A 13,680-nucleotide genomic window follows, 5' to 3' on the forward strand; every position below is an offset into this window, starting at 1 on the left:
CCACAATTTACTATTAAATTTGGTCCTAATTTTAAGTATGTTCATTTTAAGTGGCCCCCCCCTTTTTTTTTTTGATGAATCTTGTAACAAAGACCACTTGAGTAGTACTTTATTGACATATGTATTTTCCTAAATGGAAGATTGCTCCTTTTTTCCTAAAACTTTTTTCCTGTGGAGCAGGAAAAAAACCCTACACATGTGATTTCATTAAGGAACGTTTTGTTGGCTAAAACAGTGAATGAACAAAAGACACGATCTATGCCTCATAGTTCCAAAATGCAGTAATTTGCTGTAGAGAAGCTCTGTGACCATCTCCATAAAGAGGCCATCATCTAATGGAAGCAACTTTATTCTGTTCTAGACCAAAACAAATCATTATTCTCAGTTATTGAGGACAAACTTGTTTCTACAAATGTACACAGAATTTAAAATTCAAAGCTTTTAGCGTCACACCTGGCTTTGCCAATGTGAACCTCTAGACAAAAGATGTAAGACACTCGATCTACAGTTTATAAATCTCTAAAATGAGTGTCTTGATAGCCACTACATAGATGTGTGAGGATCATATGTGTGGAAGCATGTAAAAATATTACTTATATATCCTAGGACTGATTGCAAAAGGAGTGGTGGGAGAATGGCCATGTGGCTCTGTGGATCATCTCTGAATTGCAGCTAACACAGGGCTTTGTTTATTACTAATGCTCTGATTCAGTTTTTCCCTGATGCACAAATTACTTCCTGGTAGATAGTGAGACTTTAAAGGATTTGGCTTAGCGCAGTCTGAGTATATCATAGCCATTGGTCTACATGCTGCCAACTACTCTTGGATCCCTCAGCACCTGTGGATTTAGCAAATTAATTCTATTGTATATATGCTCTGTTAATACATATTATTCTTAATCATATATCTCCATGATAACAAAACTGAAGATCTTGGTAGGAAGGACAGAATAGTAAGTAGTACTGACTTGTCCTCTAAAGGGAAAACCAACTTAAGCCTGGCTCACATAAAAACTAGGCAATGAATTAACACATAGGATAAACATCTTTTTAATCAAGTTGAATTCTCTGCCTTCAACTTTCCCCTTGGCCCTTACTGATTTTGTGTCCACAAGGGACCTCAAGGTGTTATGGAAAACTGTGTGAGAAAATTAAGGTAAACTGTATTAGACAGTGCCCAGTACACAGTAACATCTCAGTAAGTGTTACCTAGTTGTACTTCTACAGTGGTAGAAGCTACATCTACTCATTCAGAAGATAGCTATAACAGTCTTTATATGTCAAAGCATTTATGAAATTTTCAGTCTTTCCATGGATATAGAGTAATTTAATGTTTTATCATCAGTTCATTTTTCTATGTTCACATAATTGTGCCTTTTACAATATAAAATGATAGTGTAGCAATTTACATTTGACTGTCCTGATAAGATGAGTCATTTCTACCTGCTTTACAGAAAAGTAACACGAAGCTGGAAAAAGCCAAGTGCTTGCTGAGAGCCAGTAGCTAGGAAGTAGTAGAAGTAGGATACATGGTCAACTGTGATATGAAATTCCATGTAGACATCACAATTTTTAGAAGTTGTTTTAGTTTGTTTCTGTTGAACAAAATTCAGCTATGAAATTCAGCCACTGCAGTTATGCACAGCATATATCAAAAAACAAATGATGTAATAGCCATGGGTAAACTGACTGTTAGGGTAAATATAATTTCTTACTGTTGATAATTAGATCTGGCTACTTTAGCATGCTGACCAGTTTGTCTATAGATAAGGAAAAAACCAGCCTTTCTAGTCATGAGCAGCCATGTACCTTCTTTTTCTTTCTCAAGGACTTGTATGTGAGCACCACAAGGTGAGGCACTGGTACTACAGAGTGGGGGTTACTTCATTTCACTGAAGGTATTATTAGAGAGACAATCATTAGACACGTTTTCCTCTTGTATTGAAACTGATTCCCTATTATCATTTGTTAGAACACTCTAAGGAACCCCTTTGTGCAAGTTTTTGTGAAATTCTCTGTGGGACTTGATGCTGTTGAACTATTGAAACAGATAGATGAACTCGGTAAGTCCAGATTCACAAAACTTCTGTTCACTAGTCGTGTCAGAAATGTGAAAAACATGGTTGCATTTGAAAACGTTTTGTTTTTTTCCTGTATTTTATTTTTAGCTAGTTATTCTAAGTAGAATCTTGGATATATCTATCCGTCTTTTCCCCAGGTAGTTGTATAATTACAAGTAGTAACAACTATGTGGATACCCAGTATCTGCAGTTAGTTTCAACAATTATATACTTCATGTAAATGCAGCTTTTCCTGCAATCATTGGTAGGTTGGTAGGTTGCTAGAAATAAGAGGACATTTTTTTTTTTTTTTGGTAACTTGATGAAAAGCAGGTCCTTAAGGACAAAGGAAAATGAAATGGTTTATGTCTGGCTATATTTAACATTTTATCTCCACTGGCCTCAGTATCAATTTGACTAACCCAGAATGTACCTGGAAGAAGTTATTGAGTTAGCAAAAGCAAAACAAAGCAATGAAGAGACTCAAAAGAAAATAAACGTGAATCAGTATTCAAGGTTGGATCCTCCTCTCACGGTCATTTAAAAGGAACAGGCAAAGAGGATCAAAGGAAGCTGTCTGAACTTATGCATTCCCTCTGCCACATCCCCACCTTCAACCTAAGGGATACAAGACATCTAACTCAGTCTGTGTCTGACTCGCTGTTGCTATGCAACCACAAGTATGAGGAAGGGATTGAGAGCATCTGAATTTGGCTGCAGTAGAGCAAGTGCCCCTCCTCCTCCCTGGTGCTACTGGGACATAAGTGACATAGGTTGTAAACCAGCAGGGAAGAATTATGCTTACATTTGTCTTGTATATAGTTGTGTGCACTTCATGATAGTTGCCTGAATTTGACTGAAGAAAGATATTAGTGGATTTATTCTCTGAAAGTATCATTTGGGTAAGAAACCATTTGATAAAAATATCAAAAATATACTACAAAGTTCACAAGTTTTATCTTCCTAACTTTAAATATAGAAGGGGAGTTCTAGAATTTAAAATTAGACTAAAATGAATGTAGCAGAGACTTGATGTTCCTATAATTGTATATGTAATTTAGTATCTAAGAGTTTATATAGTTTGAACTGAGGGAGTACTGACCCTCATAGCTCTTCTTTGATCCTCTCTGCCAGCATGTCTAAGGAATCCTTGGTGTTGTGTTGATTTCCAATGGCCACTGGAGGCCACTGTTCAACCACAGTTTTGCCCCTCCCCCACCAATGTCTATATCAAACAAACCATTTCACTTTAAATTCTAATGAGAAATGCATTTAATAAGCTGCCCTCTGTGAGAAATTAAGTCTTACATTGGACTGTGGAAGAGTCATGTTTGGGTTCTGTGAGGAGGGATTTATGATACTCACAACATTCTTGGTATTCATGACGATCAAGTCAGTGAAAATTTAATTGGCCAAGTGATTTATTAACTTGCAATTTCATATTTACCCTTTGTCTCGGTTGATTTCCTCATAAGGAATCATGAAATTGAAGAGCAATTAAATCCTCTTTCTTCCAGAGTAATTACCTAAAATAAAATCTTGATCATTTTGTCTAGATTAATACAGATATCAATAGAGAGAACTCACATAAGGTTTTAAATCAAACAGTTTTAGAGAAAGTTGTTCACTATGTGGCGTAGATTCTCACAGTCTCCTAAGAAACTATTCTGTAGCATGCCTTATTGAACAATATAGTTTATTTGTTCTACACAATCTACGTAGATTTTCCTTTAAGTTCTTACATTCACATTATCTGAATAAAGTGAGTGTGTCCATTTACTGTAAACTTCCATCTCTAGTTTTCTTCTCATGTGGATGTATTTTTTAAATTATTCACCTTTAGTCACTGGCTAACCAAATTGTAGCAGAATATACTTTTAAGTTGGCTCATATCACTCTTTGAACTTGGGTCTACTATCAATCCTAGCTCAATGTTCTGTTCAATGAATATTTGCACATCTGGACCCATTTTCCCAGGTGTTACTAGATATTTTTATTACCAAATATTTTAAATTCTAGTAAATTCTACAACTTCCTATTACTCATAATCTAAGTAAGTACTGACTAAAAAGTCAGTATTTTGTCCCATTACTACTAGAAACAATATTACAGTACAACATTATAATATATGTTTTGTCTGTTTTGCTTTGTTTCTTTAGATATTCTAAGGCTGAAATTAGAAAACAGCATTGAGATCATTGATCAACTCAACACGCTATCTTCCCTGACAGTAAATATTTCCTCCTGTGTATTATATGACCGTATTCAGGCAGCAAAAAGCATAGATGAAATGGAGAGAGAGGCCAAAAGGCTTTACAAAAGCAATGAACTCTTTGGAAGTAAGTGGTATTCTACTAGAGTGTGAGCTTCTCTTTGTACTAAAATTGGCCAAATTCTTCCCTCACCCCTTTCATCGAGAACTCAGGAAAGTAGTCTGGAGGGGGGGACGGTCACTGTCCCCTCTGATGTCCTTAGAAATGAAAACCTTTCATGTAGTTAACCCACTATATTGTCTGACAAGACTTCCACAAAAGTATGATTTTGTTGGCATGGTTAAAATGAAGACTGAAATGGATTACATAGTTACAGGGTGAGGTTGAGTCCATAATCAGTCAAGATTATTCATTTTATCGTGGTGGTTTTTTTTTTTAATTTTAGTAAGTGGCTTAGAGTGATATATTTAATCTGGCCACTTAGTTTGTAATTATATTCTCAAACTCCTGCTTTGAATCTCTGAAGTTGTCACTTCCAATTAGCCATCTTTTCTGTAAATTAGGAGCCTGAACTTACTGTCACATTACAAACTCAGTTGCCTGTTTGGCTGCCCCCTAAGTGTACCCTCCAAACAATGAATAATGTCAACCATAAAATAACCTTTCTGCTGTTGTTGCCATTTTATTTTTAGGTGTTATTTTTAAGCTTCCTTCTAACAGAAGCTGGCACAGAGGCTATGACTCTGAAAATGTCTCTCTTCCTCCTGTCATAAAATATACCATCCGCATGAGTCTCAAGACCGCACAGACCACAAGAAGCATAAGGACCAAGATTTGGGCTCCGGGGCCACACAATTCTCCATCCCATAACCAGATCTATGGCAGGGCCTTTGTTTACTTACAGGATAGTATTGAGAGAGCAATCATTGAATTGCAGACTGGAAGAAACTCCCAGGAAGTAGCAGTCCAGGTCCAGGCAATTCCATATCCCTGCTACATGAAAGACAAGTAAGTCCCTTTTAATAGCCAACCACTTTTCTGAGAACTCATTTCTGTGTATTCATTCACATGGATCAAGCGAAAGACTCTTTCATGAAATTTTTGTCAAATGCTTGTTTCTAGGCAAGGGTCCACACCACAGGGCACAGCTCCACTCTGGCTGCCTGTTGTTACCAGAATGATGGTCAAGTCCTTATCAAGTGGTTCAGGTTTTCTCGATCATAACCTTTAGCTTTCCAAGTACTGTGGCACTTGATGCAGGAGAATTGGACTCCAGACCTGAGTGCAGCGCTGCACGATTTGGATGCTACCCACTCTCTAGTGGTCTTCCCTTTCTCTAAGCAAGACAATCTTAACATCTCTTCCAACTCTCAAATTTCAGTAAAAATCTACAAGTGCATGGCCAGTCTTAAGGAAGAATTTTGATAAAACACATTATGGATCTCTTAAGATAAATATTATGCCATCTGAAACTATGTTATGCACTACCAGTCCACGTGCTAGGAATCTTCATCTAAAATGGTTTGCTGGGGGGCGCCTGGGTGGCACAGCGGTTAAGCGTCTGCCTTCGGCTCAGGGCGTGATCCCGGCATTATGGGATCGAGCCCCACATCAGGCTCTTCTGCTATGAGCCTGCTTCTTCCTCTCCCACTCCCCCTGCTTGTGTTCCCTCTCTCGCTGGCTGTCTCTATCTCTGTCGAATAAATAAATAAAATCTTTTAAAAATAAATAAATAAATAAATAAATAAATAAATAAATAAATAAAATGGTTTGCTGGGGTGCCTGGGTGGCTCAGTTGGTTAAGCGTCTGCCTTCAGTTGAGGTCATGATCCCAATGTCCTGGGATCGAGCCCCAGCTGGGGCTCCCTGCTCAGCTCCCTACTCCCTCAGCCTCTCCCCCTGCTCCTGCTTTCTCTCTCTGTCTCAAATAAAATCTTAAGAAAAATAAAAGTAAGGAAAATGGTTTGCTAAATGGACAAAAAGTGTAAAGTATGGTTTAGACAACTGAATTTGAATGGTCAAAAACTCTTCCAGTCGAGTAGCAGTGACTGGCTCCTCCACTCTGATCATAGTAAGGCTCATCCTCCTGCGTAAAAGCTGGAGGCTGAATATCACTTAACAGAAATTGCATTTGCTATCCAGCCCAACTACTGCAGTTTATATACAATTCGGATGGTTCTGGGCTTTTTTTTTTTTTTTCATTTTTATTTCTATCGATGCATCTGTCTCCTCTGGCTGCTTCAAGAGCTATAGATGAAATGAGGTCAGGTGACCCTCTGTGCAGCAGTGATACGGGGAGACGGATGAGGATTCCATCCATGGGCTGCCAAGGTTAGCTGCTTATTGTGGAGGCCGGTCAGTTCCTTGCAGCCTGAACTGTGTGTGAACCACAACGGCTTGCGTGAACAGTAAAGACCTGTGGGTTCAATTAAAAGAAAATTCTCATCTTATTTTCCTGCTCATCTTTTTCCCCTTGTAAATTTTGGCACCTAGGATGGTGGGTACCTGGATTTTCTTTTTTAAGAAGAAAAGTAACTGTACTCTGCTTTCTTCATGGGAGAGTATGACCATAGTATCTTCCAAATACATATAAATTCTTTATTGCATACAAATGCTCCCACATATATTATTTCCTTTGTTCTATCCAACAACCCCAGTAAGGTAAGAGGGGGCAGGTGGTATTAAGCATATTTTCCTGATGAAAAAACTGAAATCCAAAAGGGTTAAGTAACGTGTCCAAAGTTGTATAGCTAGTACCTTACTGGCCCTTCAATTAGGAAACCAGCATTTTCTCCTTATATTAAACCAAAGCTAAACCAAACCAGTCTTAAAATGCACAATCACTTGGAAGAAACATTACAGGGAATATGTTATTAACGAATGAGGGCCTTTGCCTAATTCTACGGCCAGAAACACCATTAGGGCTGGACCTGAACCAAGAGAAAATTCATTCAACAAATATTGTTTAAGTGCCTACCCCATGCCAGGCAGTTTCCCAGGAACCAAAAAAATTGGATATGGCCCCAACCCTCACTCTTCCCTCTTCCAAAGAAAAAGCCCAAATAATCCTCATGTCTTTGATGGTGATACACTTCTGATGTTAAAGTTATAATGAATGATGGTGATGTCATGTTCCATTAATATTTGCATTTTTCATGAGGAACTTGAAGGTAATTCCTTAGCCTTACAGATTAAAAAGGAAATGGCCTTGGTACTGTTCTCCAAGTGAAAATGTCAGTGGAGACTACTATGGAAAACAGGTCAATTTAGAGTTCCTCTCATTGAAAACTATTCATTTGCCTTACCCCATAGAAAGGTGGCTAGTGTCAGAACCATGGTTCTCAAACTATGGTCCCTGGACCAACAACATGGACATCACCTGGGAAATTGTTTAAAATGCAAATTCTTTATCCCACTGCAGATAAAATAAATCAGAAGCTCATGGGTGAGGCTCTGAAATCTGTGTTTTAGTAAGCCCTTCAGGTGATTGTGATGCATGGTTAACTTCGAGAAACACTGCATTGGAACTTTCTGGTGTCATGGGAGACCACTCAGGAGTATATTTGGAGCCCGATGCAGCCATCCAGTGACTGCCTAGTTTAGCACATTATCAGGAAAGACATTGCTATACTGTGTATGAAACATCTCCTGGGGCATGATTTTGAGGAATCCGGGTTCTTTGTTTGCATTTTAAATTGAATGCTTTGAGTTTTATTGTATTTCATTTGGGAAATTTAGTTTAATAATAACTATGAGCTTCTAAAGAGTAGATAAATACAGTAATTTGGGAAGATATAGCTTTTAGCTAGATAAACTAATCATCATCTAATTTTATATCTGCCTTTTAGATAAGAATTTGGTTTAGACAGAAGGGTTTTGAGCTTTGCAATTATATCTATGTAATAATTATTTTCCTAGACAGGACCTACTCAAACACGCTCTAAACAATATGGTAATTTTATCTAACAGTCCAGAGCTGTTTTTCACTTTTGCAACATTACAGTAAGAAAATCATAGGTGTACTGTTAAGTCAGCTTCACACTTCATAAATAAGGGAGCAATATTAATGACTATTCTCAATTTCAAAATAGGAGTATAATTTCACTGTAAGAGGGGATGTGTTCTTTATATATTACAATCTGCATAGATGGTACTCATTTGGGTTGCTGAATTTTTGTTTTTATGTTTTTGTTTTTCTTACAGCTTCCTAACCAGTGTCTCTTATTCTCTTCCAATTGTGCTCATGGTTGCCTGGGTTGTATTTATAGCTGCATTTGTAAAAAAGCTTGTTTATGAGAAAGATCTCCGGCTTCATGAGGTATGTCGAGACTCTCCTCGTATTATGAATAAGATCCGTTTGTGTAATAATTACTATGATTTTCATCATGGCTATACAAACTCAGAAAGCCTGACCCGCTCCTCATGAATTTAAAAAGAAATATTTTATGAATCACAAAGGCAGCTGATACGGCAATATTTTTTTTCTTATAAAGTTACATAGAAGTCATTTTATAAGTGCCTCTGAAAAATGAAATATAAATAATTCTGAGTAAAATCTGAGTACAATTTATGATCCTAACAGTAATTTTGTCCAAGAAGTTCCTATAGGACTTAGGATTTAACTCAGGAAGTTTAAATAATAACAGTAATAACTAGTAAGGCAGGAAGACTGTTGGCATGGTAACTAAATGAGTCCAAATGAAAATAGATACAGATATATGGACATAGACACATAGCCATAGACAAACAGATGGCTTGTTCCAGCTCCCATGAAGCAAATTCTCTTTCTGGTATACCTTGTCTTCTTCAATTTTCTTCTTCTCTGTCTTCCACTGACTCATGATTTATAGCAACTAAGAATTTCATGTTATGCTACTGACCAGGCTAATAGTATAATGATGAAAGACAGGACCTGGGATGTAAAGCATGATCTGTTCTGGAGCATGTTCCTCGTCATTATCTCCAGATCCCAGGTATCTTACTTTTTAGAATTTATGAAAAAGCGTTGTGTGATTTGGGGGTTGTGTTGGAATAAGAACTATGTTATCTGCTCATCCTGTAATGAGTCCATTCTTACACTCACTCCTGCAGCGAAAAGAAAGCAGAAACACTTCAAAACTGGGGCACAATAATTCTTGCAAGGCCTGGCTGACAATCTGACATAATGAGGTTAGAGTAACCTGTTAGCCCACTTGCGCTTTCCAGACCGACTTTGCCAGTGCTTCCAGGCTATTGATTCTTTCTCCTCATAAGGTACAAATTACTGCTTCATGTTTTCTGTGAGCTCAGCCTCGGGTTTCCAGGGGTGTCCTAGAGTTTGAACCTATACTTCTTACCTTTTGTATTTGAATTCTGGCTGATCCTCACAGCTGCATTTTTATATTTCAGTTATAATTTGGTAAACTCGTTATCAGCTGGTTTGAGCTCTGTTGTGTTCAGGACTGTGTGCAATGCATTCTTAATTCCAATTTAGAAACTTGAATCCATGCCCTAAACCAGAATTTTGGTTGCAAGCGCCTACCTTATATTTCACTTTCAGGTTCCTGGTACTCAGAAGTGACTCTTCACAGACTAAAGGGAAACTTTAAAGTAGGAAACTGTGATAGAAACTGAGTTCTTTTCTACTTCAAAGTAAATATCTTAAAAGCAGTATTTGTGGTAGAAACACCCAGTAAATATAAGTATTCTATTGTGTATATATCATACGCACACTGTATTATTTTGTGTCTGACGATGATGCTCTTTGAGTGCATCTGTAGATGCCACAAAAAAATCAAAGCATAATGAAGAGTTCTTTCTTAACTGAAGACATGAAAGACATACTTTTAATGACGAACCAGTTTCTGTTTGGTAGCTTCATGTCTTCATTTTGCATGCATCTACCTACAAAATTTAACTACCCGATCTTGGCCGTCAAAGTCATATAGTGGAAGATCACTGAACTTGGAATCAGAGAATCAGGCTTTGAATCTTCCAGTTCACTTGGACTCAATCCGTTAAACTTTCTAAGTCTTACCATCTAGACTTAATTCAGCAATATATTTCCAGAATGTGGCTCTCTCACTGCCATAACAAGAAAGGCATTCAATCATCCATACTTTATCAATTCTAAGGTCAAGATTTTTTTCCTTGCTTCTTAAAGCCTCTGAAATTGGGATGCATTTGATGAGGTATCATCATTTATTTGGTGGTGATTTTTCTTTCTTGCTGCCATGTCAAATAATGGCATGTCTTAAAATCAGCAGCATCCTAAATTCAAAGGAATGCATTGTATTTGTGAGATGAATTGATGGAACCAGGGGTGGAATGAGTGGAATATTCTCAATGCCTCCTGCTCAGCCTTCCTGTACTGCCCATGGTTTTCATCTTACCTCCTGCCTTTTAGAAGTGAAAAAGCTAAGCCCAGTGAGTGAGAGGTGGCTTGTGAAAACTGAGGAGCTAGTTAGTGGTAGATCTAGGTCTGGAACTCAAAATGTCTTGACTTTCAACCAAACCTTTCCACAGCATAGCTGCTTTTCTTCTCACAGTCTTATTTTCGTGGCATAGACCCTTAAAGGCTTTTGAAGATGATGATGGAAAATCTCTTAGGTTACCAGAGACTCAAAATCACTTTTTAATACCATCATTTTTATCCACTAAGTTCTAAAGCTTTTAATTCCCTGCATCCTTCTCATTCCAATTAAATAAAAAAGGTAAAAAAAAAAAAAAAAGAAAAACCTTTTTCGTTCTGTAATTGTTGTTAAATCTGGGCAAGAAAACCAAGGTAGTTGCTATTTCAATGAAGCCCTTAATCCTTGCCCTTGTTAAAGTATGACTCCAGTGAATTCCTTTAACTTGAGGAATTAGCGCAAATATTAATGCCCAATAAGTTTGTCGATGAAATTAAGCCTGTAGTTTAAAAAAGAAAAGATAAGAAAACTATTTTGAAATGGCTTTCAGTTGGGTTTTGTTCTGTGTTCCTTTCTTTTACCAATTAAAAAATTAAGGCTATACAAAAACTGATTTACAACACACGGAAAAATACTTTCTCACATTATTTTCTTGATTTATGAGTTAGCTTCTAATATAAGTCATTTATGGGGATTTCGGTACTTATATTCAGCTGGAGACAAAATTTGGAGTTCTTCTATCTCAGTTCAGATAGATAACCTAAAATATCTGTGGTCTGGAAAGATGTTACCAAGAATTATGTAAGGGATTTAGTTCTTTGGTGCTTCACTTTAGACAGTGTTTAGCTTTCTTGATAGACACTACCCATCATATGAGTGGGGATTTGGAACATTGCAGGCAGTGCTCACAACATCCTTTATATCTCACTAAAAAACAATAATATAAAAATCTACTGTTAAGAAAATTTTTAGTTGAGGTAGAAAATGGTATTACTCCTTACAAATTAGTGCTTGACAGATATGAATATTTGTGATTTCTTTCCCTGAAAGCATTAATGTCAATTCCTGTGCATAAACTTCTCTTGAATGTGGCAATCTTACAGAATCCCTTCTCATTATTTTCTGCTATAAACTTCTCTTGAATGTGGCAATCTTACAGAATCCCTTCTCATTATTTTCTGCTATAAACTTCTCTTGAATGTGGCAATCTTACAGAATCCCTTCTCATTATTTTCTGCTATAAACTGGAGCAAACTCTGACCACTGTAGAGGGTTTTCCTTGAGCAACAGGTTATCAGATATTGATGAATTGCTTCAGGCAGGTTTGGGAGGCTTGAGACAAGTGATTCTTTGACTGGAAAGCTGGCACCTGACATATGTCACTCTGAGGAGCATCCAACGACATCCAGGAAAGCGTAGCCAGACGTTCTCTGTGGGCCATCTTCCATCAGCAACTTTGGTCTTATTTATTATAACGAAGCTGGCAGTGAATCTGGATAATTTATGGATAACTTACATGCTCTCATTGCTCTTTCTCTTTATGAATAACAGCTGTTCTCCTCATGGCATAAAATCGTGAAGTTTAACACTGAAATTTCATGCTAGAATGTTAAATAGTAAACACTTTCGGAAGCACCTAACTCAGTCCATTTCAGTAAGAAGCAGTGATCATTCTCCAACTTTTACCGACTCTCAGGAATAGGAATCTGATTTCGAGTCTTGAAAATTTCAAAATTACAGTGATAAACACCTGTAGTCTGGCCTTCAGGTTTGCCAGATTATCTTTTAATAAGGCTATGAATGGAGAATTTTCTGGATATATAAATGTTTTATACTGCAGCTATCAGTTTTTGGGGAAGCAAGACATGTTTGGTCAGCTGTATCTCATGTCCTTGATAGTGTCCTAGACATTTTACATCCACCTTGTGAAATGTTTTGACATTGTCTCCTACTGACAGACACTGCTGGAGAGAAGATATTTTTCATATAAGCCACATGAAATTAGGTAGTGAATATCAGCTTTGGAGTAGTTATATGGGTCCCATAACTCCCCAGTTAATTATAAACTCAGTTAAATCTCAAAACACAAATAGGAAAGGCAATAAAAAAAGCTAACATATCATGATCGTATTTGAATAGGCGAGTGTCTCTAAAATGCAGTCATCGAACATGACATGGTAATTTTCTCAAATGGATTGGGGAGCAGAGAGAAAATTTCGAAAATAAGACCTGTGAGGTATTTTCTCATACCGAAATGTAATTTCGTTTTCAATGATAGATGCATAGCAACTGGAGGAAACCTTCCATAGTGCGTCTTTGCTCCATGCTGGTTTTTTTACTTTGACCCACCCTTCCATTCCTATGGAAACATAAGTTGAGTCTTTACTGCAAAGGGCGGGAGGGCCTGGGAGGAGAGAAGCAGTAAGGAGGGAGGAGGGTAAGGAAGAGGGCAAAGTTAAGAGGAAAAGTCACAGGCTTTTTCTCAGTGGTGATTAGCTTAAGGCCCACAGCTTAGACTGTTGGCAGTCAGGTAGCTGTTTCCATGGCAACAAGAGGAGCAGCAGAGTTATCAAAATGTGATAAGTTGCAAAGGCAGAAAGTAAAATTCACTATTTCACGTGTAGAGCAAAAGATTCAGCACATTCCTTCCCCCCCCCCCCAGACAAGTTAGTTTTAAAGGAGGAGGACATTGAAAATCCTTGATTTTTACCCAAAACACTGGATTATAAAGCTGTTAGTGGAGCACTTCTTTTGTTCTTTTTTAAAATGGACTGTTAGTTTCATAAGCTTAGCGTTAATCATGTATTGTTAAAACTGGAAATGAGGCTCTCCAGGTTCCCCCGAAGTGCAACATGTGACCAAATTCAAGGCAACCAAGATCCAGGGGAATTTACATCTTTCAGAATCTCTTTGAGTTAACGCTCAAATGCATCATGCTGGCTGTTTTTCTACCTTAGTGGAATGCCTCGGCCTCCAGGGATATCACTGAGTTATTAAAGAATATAAATTGAGAGAGAG

General features: G+C 37.5%; 1 protein-coding gene across 1 annotated transcript in view; it reads left to right on the forward strand.

The window, feature by feature from the left end:
• The window catches only part of ABCA12 (ATP binding cassette subfamily A member 12), a 173,952-nt gene that overhangs the window by 109,564 nt on the left and 50,708 nt on the right, over positions 1–13,680 (forward strand). Inside the window, exons 20-23 of the mRNA XM_008690501.2 lie at positions 1,973–2,063; positions 4,220–4,399; positions 4,966–5,281; positions 8,477–8,591. Coding sequence (XP_008688723.1) covers positions 1,973–2,063; positions 4,220–4,399; positions 4,966–5,281; positions 8,477–8,591 — 702 coding nt within the window. The remainder of the gene's footprint in view (positions 1–1,972; positions 2,064–4,219; positions 4,400–4,965; positions 5,282–8,476; positions 8,592–13,680) is intronic.

Source organism: Ursus maritimus, unplaced genomic scaffold (assembly GCF_017311325.1).
Source record: "Ursus maritimus isolate PB19 unplaced genomic scaffold, ASM1731132v1 scaffold_1, whole genome shotgun sequence".
In the NCBI taxonomy this organism is placed as follows: domain Eukaryota; kingdom Metazoa; phylum Chordata; class Mammalia; order Carnivora; family Ursidae; genus Ursus; species Ursus maritimus.